The sequence below is a fragment of the Elephantulus edwardii genome, unplaced genomic scaffold (genome assembly GCF_000299155.1).
Source record: "Elephantulus edwardii isolate Elephantulus edwardi_28Jun2011 unplaced genomic scaffold, EleEdw1.0 scaffold00080, whole genome shotgun sequence".
NCBI lineage: Eukaryota > Metazoa > Chordata > Mammalia > Macroscelidea > Macroscelididae > Elephantulus > Elephantulus edwardii.
In genome coordinates, this window is record NW_006399830.1 from 4134555 (window position 1) to 4151958 (window position 17404).

General features: G+C 55.8%; 1 protein-coding gene across 1 annotated transcript in view; it reads right to left on the bottom strand.

Annotated features, from left to right (window-relative positions):
- Positions 1 to 17237, bottom strand: part of FBXL18 (F-box and leucine-rich repeat protein 18) — a 29381-nt gene extending 12144 nt beyond the window's left edge. The window contains exons 1-3 of the mRNA XM_006889618.1: positions 17025 to 17237; positions 11464 to 13007; positions 5135 to 5353 (exon numbers count right to left, since the gene is read on the bottom strand). Of these exons, the coding sequence (XP_006889680.1) occupies positions 5135 to 5353; positions 11464 to 13007; positions 17025 to 17237 (1976 nt within the window). The remainder of the gene's footprint in view (positions 1 to 5134; positions 5354 to 11463; positions 13008 to 17024) is intronic.
- Between the last annotated feature and the right edge of the window lie 167 nt (positions 17238 to 17404).

The window sequence follows — 17404 nt, forward strand, 5'->3', positions numbered from 1 at the left end:
AGATCTGCTGCAAACTGGCAGAGTCCCCAAAAGTGCCCCAGCCTGAAGGGCGCAGCAGTCACTCTGTGTCATCTCTGCTGCACCTGGGAAGGTGCCCTGGCCTCTGGGGGATGGGCAGGCACAGCCGAGGCGGCCTGGCACTGAGGGACTCCACCACGTTCTGATCAGCTCCCAAGCCCTCACCACCCTGAGCTCACCCTGCTGGGGGTTTCAGAGCCTATGGCCCCCTTGCCACCTCCCAGTATGCAGTACTGCAGTGGTTGTCATGTGACACGGTGGATGTTCAAATACCAGCAGGACGATTCATGGTGGACAGGTCCCAGTGGGGGGGTCCAGGCCAAGGCACACCAGGAAGAAAGGCCTGGCCATCTACTTGTAAGGGTCACAACATGCGCTGAAAGCCGAGCCCTGAGGCTGGAGCACGCCGAGTACCCAGGTCACGGCAGCAGGCTCAGCCACACGGCCAGCACAGGACCGAGTGGGCAACCACGAGGAAGCACAAGGAAGCCACCTTGGCCGTGACCAAGTTCTCGGCGTGTAAGGTGCCCAGGAAACGGCGCACAAGCTGACGGAGCTGCAGGAGGGGCGCCTGCGTGTTATCCACATAAACACTGTGATCCTTTAAGTGTTGGCAATCTGCTGTTTTGAGACTTCACCTTCCGAGGCCACATGGTCACCCTAACCTGCTCCCACTCCTGGGAGCGGAGGGCCCAGAGGAGCAGGCTTCTGCTTTCACATTCACTGCATTTACAACCCACCTCAAGCTAGAGGACCCTGCAGTCACTGTGCAGGGACTCCAGGTGAGCGAGGGGGTGGAGTCAGAACGCCTATGGCATGCTGAGTCTAGCGCTTCCCTGAAAATCGGGACCAACTGAGCCCTCCTTCCCTGGGGTCAAGGTTGGGTGACGTGACTGCTCATGGGGCCTGGCTAGCACACAGCCAGCTGCAAAGCGCCGGAAGTCTCTGGACTCTCTGCACGTGCAAACAGTAAAGTTCAATGGCAGGGAGGTCTGAGCTGGGGCGCCCGCTGACCCTACTCTTGTGACTTCCCTTCTGCACACAAACCAACAAGCCTTGATGACTACCTTTGAAGACCAGTATCACAGGTTACATTACAGGTATATTATGAACCCCAGTACGGCGTCAGCCCAGCAAGGCCACTATTGTCAGTGGTGTGGCAGCTACGTGATGACGTGTTCAGCACCGTGATGCAATCTGACGTGACTACTGAGGTGAGGGGACGAGGTGGGACTCAGGTCCCATGTAAGGGGGGTGTCTGTGGGGTGGCCTGTGTCACCTTTCATGTCACAGAGACAACAGGTATGGGAAGTGGGCACACAGGGACCTGCTGCAAGCAACGAAGAACAACTGAGGGCAGAGTGATCTTTGGACGCAGGATCCCAGCGCCGAGAACCTTCTAGAACCGAGAGACGAGGAGAGAAAAAGCCTTCCTCTAGTCCTTGGAATCTGAATTCCCAGCTTCCACAACTGTGAGCACATAAACCGCTGCTGGTTAAAGCCATCCGCTCACGGTCACGGCAGTCGCAGGCGCCCGGGAGGAAGAACAGATGGCAGGTTCAAGGACACGGGTGTACGGGGGCAAGACATGGTCATCATTTAAGCTTGTGAAACAACAACGAGGGCAGGTAGCGGAAGTAAGAAGACAAGAATCTTCTGGGAACCTAACGACCTGACCCACTGGGTCAGGACCCCCAGCGGACTCACAGCCACGAGGAGCCCACGGCTGAGGAGGAGGCCAGCCACCAGCAGTAGGTTATGGGTGGTGGTTGTTAAGTGCCGTCGAGTCGCAGGCGACTCATAGCGACCCTATGAAGGAGAGTCCTCAACGCTTGGGTGTCTCATCCTCCCTCCAGGTTCACAGGGTTTCCGGAGGCAAGCTATTACGGAAGTGGATGCCACTCCTCCTCCCAAAGGTTATGGGTGTTGGTTCAAAACCTAACCCTGGGAGGGACGGAGCAGAGCAGGACGTACACGAGACCCTGGGGGCACGACAGGCCATGGAGCGGCCAGGGATGACACTGCTGACCAGGCTCCGGCCTCCAGCTCCACGAAGCTAAGTGTCTACTCCGCAGGCCACCTCGGGGCGTGTCAGTGCGACAGCCGCGCTGGTCTTCCCGGGTCCCTCGGTGTCATGGTTGGAAAGCAGACGTGAGCCGGGCTCAGGGAGCCAGAGCGTCCTCGCATCTGCCAGCCGTGAACCCACAGGAGGCGTTCCCCAGACACACGGGTAAGCGGAAAGGCAGAGTGCGTGGGAAGGGCGTATAAGGAAACACACATCTGCTCACCTGAGCGGAAACAGATCATCTAGAAACTGACGAGCCGGGTATCAGTGACAATGGTCGCAGAAGAGGCCTCTGCCTGCCACTGGACTGCTGTAACGAGGCACCGTCTCCTAACTCCTGCTCGTTGCCCGTGGGGCTCAAGGCTAGCAAAGCTCAGTGCTTCAGCGGCCCGCTCTGCTCTGACTGGAAACACAGAGCTTCCCAGACGTGGGGGGTCGGAGGAACAGCGCCCCAGCACAGAAAACCCACACTGCACAACACTGGCATCTAAAGGACATGCCCTCTTAAGTGAAACAAAGTCAACACCAAAGAACAAAATTACATAAAACCACTGTGGTGAAAAGCTGAAGAAGGGTTTCTACACAGGAAGAACCAACGCTGGCTGGTTACCAGGACGAGAAAGGAAGCGGCTCTTGTCATTACATGCCACCCCGAGTCAGAACCAACTCCCAGCTAACCCTCGGGCAGGAACTCAGAGGCTAAAAATCACACAGGAAGGGACTGCACGCGTTCCTCCAAAGACCAGGTCCTGGACTCAAACCACAGGCCTCTGGGATCGCAGCGTAACTCCTTGCTGGAGGCCAAGGGGATGGAGGGGAGTTAAAACTAAAAGCTACCACTCACTGCTGTAAAGTGAGACTGGGACATGCTCCAGTGTGTCCTCTAGAGACAGGGAGGCTCATCTTTCCCTCGTGCAGCTGCTGGTGGATTTGAACCACCAGAGAGGTCGCCTTCAGAGTGCAGCTCAGCTCCCTACACGGGTAACACACATTACGCTGGGTGAAGGGAACGGCAATTATCAAAGCTGGACAATCAGCACACTATCACTGAAGAAACGGAGGACACAGGAACGGACGATAAACAGAAATGTGAGGCAGGAGGAGGAACTGGAAAGTCTGATTACATTGAAGGCACTGAAGTTAAGATCGGAGAACAAAGCAGCCAGGAGTGGTTGAGCGAAAAACCAATTTGCTTTGTAAGTCTTCAAGTAAATCACAACTTTAAAAACTGAAAAAGTGAGAAAGAAGGAAATGCATGAGAAGGAGGACTAGCAGGCCTTTCTCACAGGAGGTTCCCATCAGCCAATACTGAGGCGCCGAGACCAGCAGCCAGGCCAGCCCCCGACTCAGCTCTCAGCAGCCCGTCATCCTGGTGTCCACACCAAAGGAAGCACCTCGCCTTCCCCTGCAGGGCGGCTGAGGAGTTCAAACTGTCAACTGCTGCTTAGCACCCTCAGGAGAAGCAGCCAGAAAGTCACCACTCGGTCAAGACCACAGCAGGGAAAGCACAAGTGGAAACAGGAACTACAAAGACAGAGTGGGACGAGTACTGTCGTGCTGGGGCTTGCTGTCGATGTCACAAAACATAAAGGGCAGCTGAGGGTAAAGCGGTCTGCGAGGAGCTCTGTGGTGCAGACTGTGCTGTGCTGATAATCAAAACCATTCTGCTCTGTAAACCTTTATTCCAGTTGCAGTTAAAGAGAGAAAAAGAGAGAGAAACCTATAGTCAACCCATTTATATGCAGCATCTGAAAGCTTTCTCTCTGTAGGACAGTCGCCAGTGAGAACAGCAGCCAGCGGAACTCACTGTGGAAGAGACCTGGTGGCCACTGAGACCAAGGTCAGCATCCTCGGCGATCACGTACCCCGGGACGGGGAGCACACCAGACACCCACACAGTGTGAGACAAGGGAGCCGGCCACGACTGGAGAAGGCGAGGGAAGTGGCAAGGGCAGGCTGGACTGGAGCCTGGCATGACCAGGGGAATGAAGACGTCCAGGGGCGAGGGCTGGCTCCGCCTTTACTGTTTAGTGTTAGTCACGTCCTGGTAATTGCGTTGTGGCCAGTGGACAAAGTCAACACCAGTGTGGGAAGCTGGCTGAAGGGTCGGAACCCTGGTGCTGTAGTGTGTAACCTAACAGGCTGCTAATCAAATGGGTTATGGCTCAAATCCAGCAGCCACTCTAAGGAGGGAGAAAGGCGGTCTCGTACTGTAAAGGCGTACAGGCTCAGGACGCAGTGGAGGGCACTGCGGAGCCAGAATCGCCCTAACTGCAGCGGGTTTGGGTGAAGCACACCTGGGCGCCTGTATTACTTCTTGTTACAACATTTCTAAGTCTAAAATGCCAAGGACAATACCCCAGAGATCAGTGGAGGGTCAGCAAGAAAGCGCCAAGATGCCTGAGGAGGACTGACACCCCGGCTGCCCGCAAGGGCTCGAACCCAGCAACGACGGAGAGGAGGACCGGGGTGGGTCAGGTTCTGCTGCGCGGGGTCACTGTGTCAGAAGCAGCTCGGCAGAATCTAACAACCTGGGAGGTACTTTGGGTTTGGATCCAGGTCACAGCAAAGCAGGGACTCAACAGGGCGAGGCACGTGAGCTCTCTGGCTTCCCAGGGCACGTACAACCAGGCTTCCATCAGCCCGCGGCCTCTGACAGCATGGGGAGAAGCCTGAAATGCGCCAAGGGACCAAAATGTGACGCAGAGACATGAAGTGGCCACGGGAGACTTGCGGGAGGCCTGCCCGAGGTCTGCACGGTTTACAGCCTTCGCTTGGTGGAAATGCACCAAGTAAAGCACGGGGAGAGGGGAGGTGCCTGCCGCCATGTCAGGGGAAAGGAGGGGAAGAGCGTGATGTGTGGACACCGCTGGGATGCACGTGCTCCCCGAAGGGGACCTTGGCTCTCCAGAAAGGGAGACGGGGGCAGACACCCCCGGCTGCCCACCCTAGCCCACTCTCACTCCCCCGGAGCTCAGCTCTGTCTGCTCCACTCTGCTTTCTGGGTGCCCAGGTGTTGAGGCCCCCCACGCCCTCCCAGGCCCCGCTCACCTCCGAAGCAGGGACTGCTGCAGGCTCTTGCAAGTGGCCAGGGACTCCCCGGTGAACATGTGGCAGACGACGACGTGCAGGCAGCGGCCCATGAAGGCCACCACGGCGTCAGGCTGGAGCGTGCCGCTGCGGGACACCAGGCACAGGCGCTGCAGGCAGGCGCACTGGCTCAGCGCCTGGAAGAACTGGGCGTTGGCACTGAAGTAAGGCTGCTCGAGCCTGCGGGGGAGAGGCAGGTAAGGGCGGGCGGACAGAAAGACTGATGGCAGAACGAGGAAAGCCCTGGTGGTGCCCCCGCCCCCTCCCGAGTGCAGCGCAGGTACCCTCAGCTGAAGCAGTCAGCCCGTCCGCAGGCCTAGCGGAGGGACGGGGTACCACCAGCCTGACACTGATGCCCAGTGCAGAGAGCGGGGAAGGCAAACTCCCACATGGTCCCCGGTCTTGGGGAGCACGGGTTCACTCAGCACCACACAAAGGGGCGCCCTCGAGGGGGTGGGGAGATGGAGTGGGAAAGAGGACAGCACTGAGCAGAGGGGTGAGCCGGCGAGTGGGTCAGGCCAGGAGGCAGGGATGTGCGAGTACAGGAAGGAGGTGTCCAGCATCAGCACCAAGACTACAGCTGTGAGACACCAGGGGGAGCCGGCGAATGAGGCCAGGGAAGCAGTAGGACTTGGGAGAGCAGATGAGAACATTCCAGATTTTCCACAGAAGTCTGTTCACTCAGGCAAAAAGCAGGCTTCAAGGGCGCGCTGGTAACGGGGGACACACTGCTCAAGGAGTGGAGGCTGCATGGTTGAGGAAAATCGTTACGTGCGGCCTGCTGGAAATGCAGTGCCAGCAGCTGGAGGTGATGCTGGGACCCAGAAGGTACGGCCGACAGATGTGAGATCTCAACTGGGCAAAGAGAAAGGGGGTACGCAGAGCTGAGAGAGGACATGTAGAGCAAGGAGGGAGCACGGGAGGGGCGTACATGGTGATGAGGGGGCGTTCAGACCTAGGGGTGAGGGAAGGAGGGCACAGGGAGAAGGAAGACGCACAGGGCAGGGGCACACAAAAGAGGGGGCAGGGAACCAGGAAGGACCGTGGACGGTCAAGGGCAAGAGTGGGCTAGAAATGGAGCGAGGAGGACAGGACAGGGAGAGGGACTGCTATAGGTTGAATGTGTCCCCCAAAAACACACGCTCAAGTCTTAACCCCTGTACCTGTGAACATGACCTTGTGTTGAGAAAAAGGGTCTTTTGCAGGTGCAATTAAGATGAAGTGATATTGGAGTAGAATAAGCTCTATCCTAATAAAACCAGTGGGTTTTTTTTGTTTTGTTGTTGTTGTTGTTGTTGTTGTGTGTGTGTGTGTGTGTGTACTGTCAAATCAGATCTGACTGGTACAGGAGGAGATTGTCCTTCCTTCCCCGGCAGAGCATCTGGTGGATTCGAACCGTTCGCCTCTGGGATTGTAGTTGCAGCTCCTTGCACTAGGCCACCAGAGCTCCCCTAAAACCAGTGTTTTTTAAAAGGAGGAAAAATTGATAGCAGAATCCTGATCAAAAGAGGGATACTATGGAGCAGAACTCAAATAACTCAAGAAAACTACACTTTCTAGAGTAACTAAGGCTGAATGAACCCTGGAAACTGCTGTCTTGAGATAATCTTTAAAATGTAACCCTTTAAGCTATCCCCTGAAATCATCTTGGAAGCAAAACTAACAGTAATGTATGAGTGCTTTCAACCTGGTGCTCTTTTAAAGAATTATCCATTTGAACTCAAACTGCTGATGGCATGGGAAGTTTACGGGGTCATGAATTTAAAATAGTGCTGGCAGAAGGATGTGGAAAATAAAAGCGAGAGAGTCCTCAATTTGAAGGATGTCATTAATGTCACTGAACTAACGGCACATGTGAAAATTCTCAGAGTGTTATCTCTGAATATTAATATTTTCACTAAAATAAATGTTTAACAAAAAAGAAAAGACAGAGACACAAGGAGAAAGTGACGGAAAGACAGAGAAATTCCACTGGATAGACCGATTTCACCTGCCAAGCAATGAGGGAAGCGTTCAGACAGATGTGCAGAGAGCTGACCTCTCACAGAGGCTACAATGTCGATGTGGCACGTGTGCTCTGTTCTCCCCAGGACTTCACCTCAGTCAGTGACCAGACGACGGGCTCCCTCAGTGACGCGGAGCCCGGAGCAAACTAGGCATCTGTCTGTCTTACTGCAGGCCGACTGGGAGCTGTCTCAGGCTCAGTTCCCGAGCACCACGATAGAACAAGGTAAGATGAACGGTCACACTTTCATTCTGGTCTCCTAATGAATACACTGGAGCTCTGATGGCTTTAGTGGAAAGGCATTCTGCTGCCAACCCCAAGGCATGCAGCTCGAACCCACCTGCTGCTCCACAGGAGAAAGAGGGCCATCCCTCCCTCTAAAGAACTCCCAGAGGGTCAGCTTAAGTCAGTTCCAACTCGATGGCATCTAAAAGCAACAATGACTAAGAAAGGTATGTTGACACTGGACTGCAGGCTGTGAGGTTTGCGATCCAAAGCCGGGCCCGCTGCCACGAGTCAGTTGCAAATCGCAGTGGCCCTCCGTGGGCTTCCGTGGCGGCACACTTCAGGGGAGGAGAGCCTCCTCTTTCTCACACAGAGTGGCCGGTGGCTCTGAACCGTCAGCCGTTCAGTTAGGACAACACACCACAGTATACCCCCAGGGTTTCCTATGTCTGCAAGCACATGAGAAAAATGGATAGACTGTGATCTTGATCAAAATACGACAGAGATGAAGTGAACACATGCTGTCAGAAAACTGGCATCAACAAGCGTGTATGAAGCAGAGAATTGCCAAAAGTCTCAGTTTTCTCAAACCACCAGACGAACATCGTACCTCTGAAGCACAATGAATTGGGGCGTGCCTGCACTGAGCTGAACCTTGATGTCTTTCTGACATGAACACGTCTGGACACCACTCACTCCTGTCTCTCCAAGACCCTTCCAGTCTGTGTTGCCCGTTCACCTTCAGAACTAGTGGATACGGTGTCAAACTGAGCATTAACTTCATCGCTGCAGCCATTTCCTGCCCTTGAACCTGGTCTCTTTGGTGCAGGAGCTGCGTTAAGTCAGAGTTTATTCCTTTTACAATTGCTGATTCACACACACAGCTGAATTTGTTGGTTTGCCAAAACAAATGAAGTTTCATAAATAGTTTTAATTACTTTTGTTTTAGGAGAGAAAAAAGCTCTTAAACTATTCAACGGTTTGTTCCAGTCCAAGTATCTTTGAGTACTGCATTTAAAATATAGACAACGAAACCTATAGCGTCCCTTTTCAGCACGAAGTAGCTAAGAGAATACGCCGTCCCCTTTTCCTTATGAATCAGGGTGAAGTCTCTCTCAGGGAAGAGTGATAGGGAATGGCAAAGGACACAATGACAAAGGAGATTAATCAGAACTGACTTTGACAAGCACTGTGGCAATGGGACAATTAAAACAGACTTTCAAAGGGGCAAAAAAAAGAGAGGAACGAACTGGGGGGTGTAGAGAAAATAGTGCAACAATGAATGAATGGAAACCCAAAATCTCTGTAAACGTTCATTAAAATTAATACAATTTAATAAAAGAAATATACAGACAACATCCATGTAGGCCTGCTGGACTGACATTACGGCAGTGGGTTCTGGGTTTATGACCGGTCAGAGACTCAGCATCTACTTCAGGGCACAACCGAGTGGGCTCAGGCCAAGGGGGTAAGTTAACGCCTGTCCAAGGACTGGAACAGAACAGCAAGAGTGCTGGCAAAGGGCAGAACGGCATAATGATCACTATCTACAAACTGTAGGATGAGAATGCATATTCTCACCAGAAATTACAGCAAACAAACTCTCACAAAAATAACATTGAAGAGAAAAATCTATGAACTTTACAGAAATCCTAATTTAAAAAAGAGGTATTTGCAGAAATAGAACCCCCCAGGCAGGCACCCCTCTGCAGATGAGGGAGGATCCTTGAGACCCTAAAGCACCTGGATTCTGGACGCCAAGTGGCCGGGCGCTCCCTTCCAGCAGGACAGAGTGGACCACAGGCGTGTGCCCGTGCTGGCCACAAGGCGGCAGTGTAGGCCTGCACTGAGACAAGCAGCCCCGTGGGCAGGCAGTGTGGGCTGCAATTGTGCACGTCTGTGTGCTTGGGCATAGCCGTACATCTGTGTCCCTGTGTGTGCTTGTGTGCGTCCACGTTACGGGGTGCTGTAATTGTGTGCGTGTGTGTGGATGTGCATGTATGGATGTGTGCTTGTGTGTTCATGTTTACAGATGTGTGTATACATGTGTATATGTGTCCAGGCATAAGTGTGTGTACTTGTACAAGTGTGTGCACATAGTTAGAATTTCTTTTTGGGTTTTTTTGGGGGTGTGTTTTTTGTTGGGTTTTTCTGGTGTACCGTCGAATGGGATCCAACTGGCATAGGAAAAGACTGCCCCTCCTTCTCCAGCTGACCATCTGTTGGATTCGAACTGCGTGCTTTCATGACAGCAGTGCAGCTTCTTGTCACTGAGCCACGAGAGCTCCCTTAGAATTTCTTTTTTAAAATAGTCTGCCATTTCCAGATTTCTCCAAAAGGGCAGGCTTGGTGAGCTATGACAGGCCGGCGTGGCACCTTCATGTCCTCCAGCTCCCCAAACCTGAAGGGCATGGCCAGCTGATGGCCAGCAGGGCGGACCTGTTCCCAGCTCCCCCTGTGCAAGCCGTGCCTGCAGGGCAGGGTCTGGCAAGGCAGGATCCAGGGCAGGACAGCGACAAGCACCTGGACCTCGGTCCTGGCCTCTCTTGACTCCGAGCCTCAGCACCAGAGGACGGATAGGGGCCTGGCTGGCTTTGTGCAGACAGGAGGATCAGCAGGACGACATGGGGGGGCCATGTGGTGGCTCACCGTGCCGGCGCCCCTGCCCACCTAGCTTCGGCTCTGTACTGGTCCCTTCCTGCTTACACACACACACACCACCCTGGATCTGGGGCCCGAGAGGCCAGGTGACTCAGGGTAACTTCCACCGACAGGCTCAAGTCTTCAGAGGGAAGGGCTGCTGTCTATCCCACCGCGAACTCCTGGGCTGCCAAGATGCCACCAAGTGAGAACACTTTGTTCAATGCCGCTTCTCCCCGGGGAGCCGCCCTGGCACCGTGGAGTAGAGGCAGTTCCCAGCCAGCAGTGGGCGGGGGAGGAGCAGGAAGGCCAAGCCCTGGGGGGGTGGCTGCCCAGGCTCCCACCCACGAAGATTCGCCTAGAAGCACAGCAGTGGCCCCATAGCCTCACCAGGGTGCCAGGGTGCGGGGGACATCAGGGCTAAGACACCACCTGCTCCTCCACTCCTGCCCGAGGCACTGCTGGCAGCGGGCACGGGAACTGGAGGAACGGGGCCATCTGGCTGCAGCTCGGCCGTGGTGTTCCGTACGGGCTGTCCTGGCTCGGGCAGGCGTGGCGAGCGGCCAGCTGCTGGGCGTGGGCACAGGCTCGGCTCCCAGGCCGGCCCGCAAAAGCTCGTGTGTCCTGTCTCACAGGCACCACCAGCCCAGGAGCCACATGGGATGAAGTGGACGGGACAGGAAGAGACGCCCCCCAAGAACGCAGCTGACAGGACCCACTGCGGTGGGCGGAGCTGGCGGCCACCACCGGGAAAGGACATGGTCCGAGTTGCCTCAGAGCCAGAGACCAGTTTACCCAAAAGCATAGGGTGCCACCCCAAACATCGTATTTTCAACTAAGCAGCAGCCACGTGCAGAGCAGCCCTGGGGGTGCAGAGCTCACACAACTCAGTGCTAAGTGAAAGGCTGGCGGTTTGAACCCAGAGAAAGACATGAAGACCTGATCTGAAGACTGACTACACTGGAAATCCTGGGAGCAGTCCGAGAGCTGTAACAAGTTGGGACCCTCTCAACAGCTGTGGGTTTATGCAGACGAGGCTGAAGAGCAACGGGAAGCCTCTGGCAGTGTTGTGTCAACGAGCAGGGTCACCCATGGACCTTCCAGACCAGGAGGGGAGGGGTAGGAAGAGGGGCCTGGTGACCTGCTTCTGAGAACCAGTCAAGGCCAATCCTGCGGAACACGGGGGCCTGACGGCCACCAACGCCAGGCCTGGCACGGACCCGGCAGCACTCCCTGGAATCACGCATGTCTCCATGAGCAGTAGACACCACAACTGTGCGGGCTCGGCCAGGCCAGCACCCGGCTCACGGAACCCCTGGGCTCTGCTGAGACGCTGCCCTCTCCAGGCTACTTCCCCCATTCCACGCGGGCACGGCCGGGCCGAGGGAACGATCCAGACGCCCGTCCCCAGACCCCTCACCTGAGGTCCTTGAGACGCTGACAGTGCTTCAGCATGTCCGAGAGGGCGGACATGTACACCACCTTGCCCATCATGCCCAGGTTGGCCAGCGACAGTGACTGCAGCTGCTGGCACTGCAGGCCGATGCTGACCAGCCCCGAGCCCGTCAGGATGCTGGGCAGCTGGGCCAGCGTCAGGTGGCGCAGGAAGGCCAGCTGGCCGATGGCGGCCACCTCCGCGTCGCCCACGCTCTGGGCCCGGCTGCAGGGCGGGAGGGAGTTGCGGATGGCGGGCTCGTTGCGGGGCATGGCGGAGGAGAAGTTGGAGCCGATGAGCTCCAGACGCTCCAGGAAGGGCACGCTCCGCAGCAGCGACCAGAAGACGGAGGAGGGGTGGGGCGCCGGCTGCCCCGCGAAGGGGCCGGGCCCCGAGGGCACCCCAATGCGCACCTTCTTGCCGAAACCCCGCGGCACAGCGTGCATGGCGGGCGGGGCGGGCGCGCGGTCGGCCCGGGGCGCCGAGTCGGCCACGGCACACACGGGCAGGGCCAGCGAGCGCAGGTGGCGCAGGCGGGCCAGCAACTGGCAGAGGTGGCGGCCCAGGCCCTCGGCGCTGTGGTGGTGGGCAGCCGAGAGGTTCAGGTGCCGCAGGTTGCAGCAGGCGCCCACCAGCGTCTCCAGGATGCTGCTGTCAATCTCGTCCTCGGCCTTACGGAAGAGCGCGTCAGGGGAGAGGCAGTGCACGCAGCCGCTCAGGTTGAGACTGGCCAGGCTGCGCAGGTCCCGGCCGCCGTTGATGACCCGCTGGATGAGGTGGCCGCCCGACAGGGCACAGCGGCTGAAGCTAAAGTAGAAGGGGTTGTTGAAGCGCATATGCTGCAGCAGCGCCGAGCCATTGAGCCAGGACTTGGGCAGCTGCAGGGCGTCCAGGCAGGCGTTGCGGGCCATGGAGTCCAGCAGGTTCTTGGTGGCCCCGCTCTCGGCGAAGCTGCCGGGCACGGAGATGAGGAAGGCATGCAGGTTCTCGGGCGTGCGGTCGCTGAGCACGGCCAGGTAGAGGCGCACCACCTCCTGGTTGATGTAGCCGGGCGCCAGGCGGGCGTAGAAGACCCGCAGGTTCTGGTAGTGTGGCACGTTGCTCTGGCCCACCATGAGCTGGCCCGAGAGGATGGCGCCCTCCCGCGTGCGGTCCAGGATCTCGAAGTAGAGCAGCAGCTTCTCCAGGCTGGTGCAGCAGGGCACCACGCCGTACGAGGGCGTAAAGAGCGTCTGGCGCAGCTCACGCACGCGGCTCAGCGTGGCCTTGCACTCACTGCTCAGCTGGCCGGCGTCGAAGCCAGGGCTCACGTCGATGGCCAGCGAGCGCAGGTGCTGCAGCGCCGACAGCATCTTGGACAGGCGCAGGGATGTCAGGTGGCAGCCCGACAGGTCCACCTTCACCAGGCTGCGGCAGCGGGCCACGTGCTCCACGGTGGCGCCGGACAGCCAGTAGCAGCCGGCCATGTCCAGCTGCTGGATCTCGCGGCCGATGGCCTTCACCAGCTGCTTCACTTTGTCTTCACTGGCCTGTGGGTGGGGAAGCGGGAGGAAAGGGCTGAAGGCACCGGAAGTCGCCCTCACCCCACACCCCAACAGTCAGAGCTGGGGACACTGGGAGCGGGGGAGCTCAGAAAAGCTGGCCCCCTCCTCCTGTCCCTCTGCTGTAGACTGAGCCCTGTCCCCAGAGAGAGATGCCGGAACAAGACCTAAGCCAGCATCTCTGAATTGCCTGTATCTGGAAAGCTGGGCCTTTAACATAAGGTCACAGTCCAGTCTGACAAGCCCTGGTCCAATGTGGTAGTCACTGAAAGGGGAATATTATACACAGGCCTGTACAATGACCATAACACTGGGGAGGAACGCATTTCTCAGACCGTCAACCATATGAAACCAAGAGGGCAGCGTCTGCTCAGTGCATGATGACCGGGGAGGCCCCAGGAAGGCCGCACACCCAGAGCGTGGAGTTGGTGTCACAGAAGTGCACACACACAAACTGTTAAGCTGGAGGATGTTCTGCTATGTGTATTTCCACCACAGTAACTAAAAAGAAAATATACCCGGGATAAAGTTCAGAAGGCAGAAAGGAGCAGGAAAGGATGGATGGGGATGGGGATCACAAGGAGGGAGGGGGAAGAGCGCTGTTCCATTCTAAGTTGTCACCAGTGTCACATAAACTGTAGAGGAACTGCAAAACCAATGTGCTCTGTAAATTTTCATCCAAAGAATAACAAGAAGTTTTAAAAGGAGAGAGTTGCTGAAATCAGTCCTAAACTGGTACTTGTGAACTGATGGTCTCTGAAAATAGGGCCATTAAGTGCGATGACAATAGTCAGTGGCCCCTGATCTGAGTGGTTTTCTCTGAAAAGAAGAGACAGATAACATGCAGGAGGACCAGCAGCCAAGGAGCGTCTGTAAACAAGAGGAAGCCTGGACTGTGGCAGGAGCAGTGCCCCGGCCCCCGAGGCTCAGAGCAAACCCAGCTGCCCTGAACGTGCCCCAGCCTCCGACGATTGACGAGAATCAATGAGAATCTGAGCACGAGCCCGCGGCATTTTGTTCTAGCAGCACCTGGACACGCAGCGACCTGCCCACGAACTCACTGTAGTCAGTGGTCACACATGTCCGGTGTAGGAGAGCCTGGTGACAGACCCGTCCCGAGGTTATGGAGGGACCAGCAGCCTGAGGGTCCGGTCTGGGTGAACCTCGTCAAGTCCTCCTGACCCACGGAGCAAGCCACAAGGCAGGGCCCAGGAGACGGGCTGCAGCTGGCTGCCTCTCCCATTTCCACTGGACGCGGTTTCCTGGCATTAAATGTTCCCCAAAGATACACAAGACCTCAAACCTTAAACCACAACATCCCCCGGTGTCTCCTGAAAACCAAGCAACAGCTCAGCCTCTCTGTAAAGAGTGTCTGTCTTGAGCACCACATTCTTTTAAGAACTATCCACAGGCGATCATGAAGGGACACTCATAGTGCAGGAGGTAAAGCTCTGAGCGGCTAACCACACGGTCAGCGGTTCGAACACACCAATCACCACACAAGAAGGCTGAGGGAGTCCGCCTCCATGAAGAGCAGCCTTGGAAATCCTGGGGCAGCAGGATCCCCGCCATCCTCAGGGCTCACTGGGGATCGAATCTGGTACAGCAGCGGGGAGCTTGTTCTTCCTGCCGTGTGGGGTCTAACCGACCAAGCAGCTGAAGGACTAACAGGAAGACAGGAGCACGGAGTGCGTGATGACCGGGGAGGCCCGGGGAAGGGGCATGGGAACAGGTGCACACCCTGAGCGTGGAATCGATGCCACGGAACTGCACACGCACAAACTGCTAAGTGAGTGGATATTTTGCTGTGTGTATTTCCACCACAGTAACTAAAAATAAAATAAAAGGACCAAGTAACCCTTTCAGCCTGCAACTACACAGCCCTGCGGCTCAGCTTTCAGTCAAACACCAGACACCAGGGGGCACAGGCAGCTTCTGCTCCTCACTCCTGAGAACTCTCAATCAGAGTGAGAAGGCAGCATCCCCCAGGGAGAATGCTCAGAAGACAGGAAGTGACAGGACGGAAGGATGGAGGGAAACGAGAATCACAAGGACGAAGTGGGGGGAGTGCTGCTACAGTGTGGGCACTGGAATTAAGTCAGAACCTTCAACAAAATCTGTACACAGAATGAACAGGCAAGGAATTTCTCTATAAACTTTCAAAGTATAATCACTTTTAAAAAAAAACCATGCTGGCAGGATGTCCAGTGGATGGAGTACAGTGACAAGCTGCCTCTGGCTGGACGTCAAGCGCTAGACATCACACGTGTCCATGTCACGTGAGAGGCTGTAGGAGCTCAGGAGTCTGCTGGTTCCACGGTACGTGTGGAGGAGGGACCAGCGCTGTTCAGAGCAAAGTCGCCTCTACAACGTTCAGGACACATGGGGGTCCCCCCAAGCCGGTGCCCCAGTGCCTTCCACTGAGAAGAAGCACTTTGACAAACTTTTCCCACCAGAAATTTTTATGTTTGATACTAAATTTTAATAATAAATTAAACTCTGCAGACCAAAAAAAAAGGATACTTTTCTAGCAGCAATTTATGACCTCTGAAAACCAAGATCCGTATTTGTATGTTGGTATTGACTGCACTATGGTCTGAGGGATGGGCAGCAGCTGTTCCATGGACTCTGGGAGAAGGAACAAGGTGTCTGGAAGAACAGCCAGAATGTGTCTTAGAGGTAGGGGCGATTAAGACTCTCTCACATACCGTGGGCACACTGTCAGGAGGGGACAGTCCCCGGACAAGGACGCCACGCTTGGCGAAGTGGCAGGCCGTAGGTAACCTCTTTCCCTGAACTCTGAATCCTCCAGGTCAAGGCCCTAGAGAACTCTGGCTTTCCTCTTCAAGATCTATCATCAATTGATTGTTCCAAGAAAGACTGCTCCAGAAAGATCCCAAGCCCTCAATGAGGAAGAAAATTCTTCAGTAAACGGTGCTGAAACCATCAGATGTCCACACACATAAAAAGAAGCTCATGCCGTCTACATAGAGGAACCACCACGCTCCCTTCACTCACGCCGTCTACACAGAGGAACACGACACAGATCTAGACTCCACCGAGAGACACGATTATGTCAGTGAGACCACCAAAGAGGAATTCTTCACGACTCCAGTTTAACAAAGATGTCTTACGTATGACATAAAAAGCTTGAACACAAAAGGAAAAATAAAATATCAATAAACTGATTTTTGCCAAAACTAAAAGCATTCGCTTGTCAGAAATGCAATGGCAAGGCTGGAGAGACAGAGTCAGCCTACACTTGTTTGACAAAGACTGGAGCCCAGAACACAGAAAGCTCCTCCCTCTCAGTAAGAAAAAGACAAATGACTCACAACTAAATGGGAAAAAAACTAGAACTTCTGAAAAGATGCTACATGAGGCAGCTGTGTGCTTTATAAAGAGATGACCAACACATGACCAGATGTGAGTGCCCACCACAAGGAGCCCATCTCCCACTCCCTGCTAGCCAAAGCTGTTAACCGGAAGAGGTCTGGGCCTGCCAGCGTACTGGGGAGGCAGAGAGGGTAGCCGGCTTGGTTAATACTCACAGCCTGGGCAGCCCTCTGGGCAGCCCTGCTCTGCTCTAGGGGTCACTGCAGGTCAGGATCGGCTGGATGGCAGCCCGGCTTGCTGGAGCATTTTCCAGAATGGCTGAGACTCGGAGTGACAACAACAAGTGCTGGAGAGGAGGCAGAGCCACCAGAAGTCCTGCCTGGCAGGCGAGGTGCGTTCCCACCGCTCTCCATCAACCTGACCTCACGCAAACGCCAGCAGCGCACCAGGGCCCCACTAATGCACACTAGGCAACCCCTCCCTCCTGGAACAACGACCATGTCCACCTGCCACCCCCCCAGGACCTCCTTCACACATTTCAGCCCCTCGTCCCTGTCATTTACAGTATCTGGGGGACTGACACAGCCCGGGCACTCTGCTGGGTGCAGGGCCATCTGGTCCCCAGACTGGCAGGCAGAGCATCTCAAGGCTCCCGCGTGGGCCCCTCACCTGGTAGTCCTTCTGCAGCAGGACCGTGTGGATGAGGCTCTTGTCCACGCAGAGGGCTGCCAGCTTCCGGCAGGTGCGCCGGACACTCAGCACCAGGTCTGTGCTGGGCACGTGGCTCAGGATGTGCAGCAAGATCTCGTCGGAGAAGTCCAAGAGGTGGATGCCTCCTGCCACTGTGGCCACCGAGATGCCCACATCGTCCTCACTGGGCATGTCCTAGAAATCAAGGGAGAGCAGGTCCTCAAGGGCTCCCTGAGGGCAGCTGTCAGCCTGGCGCGGTGGCCAGGGCAGCCCCCCAAGAACCCCGAGGAAGGACGTGTTAGAAGCCCTGACTTCTGGCGAGCTCTGGTGGCCTAGTGGTAAGAAGCTGCACTGCAATA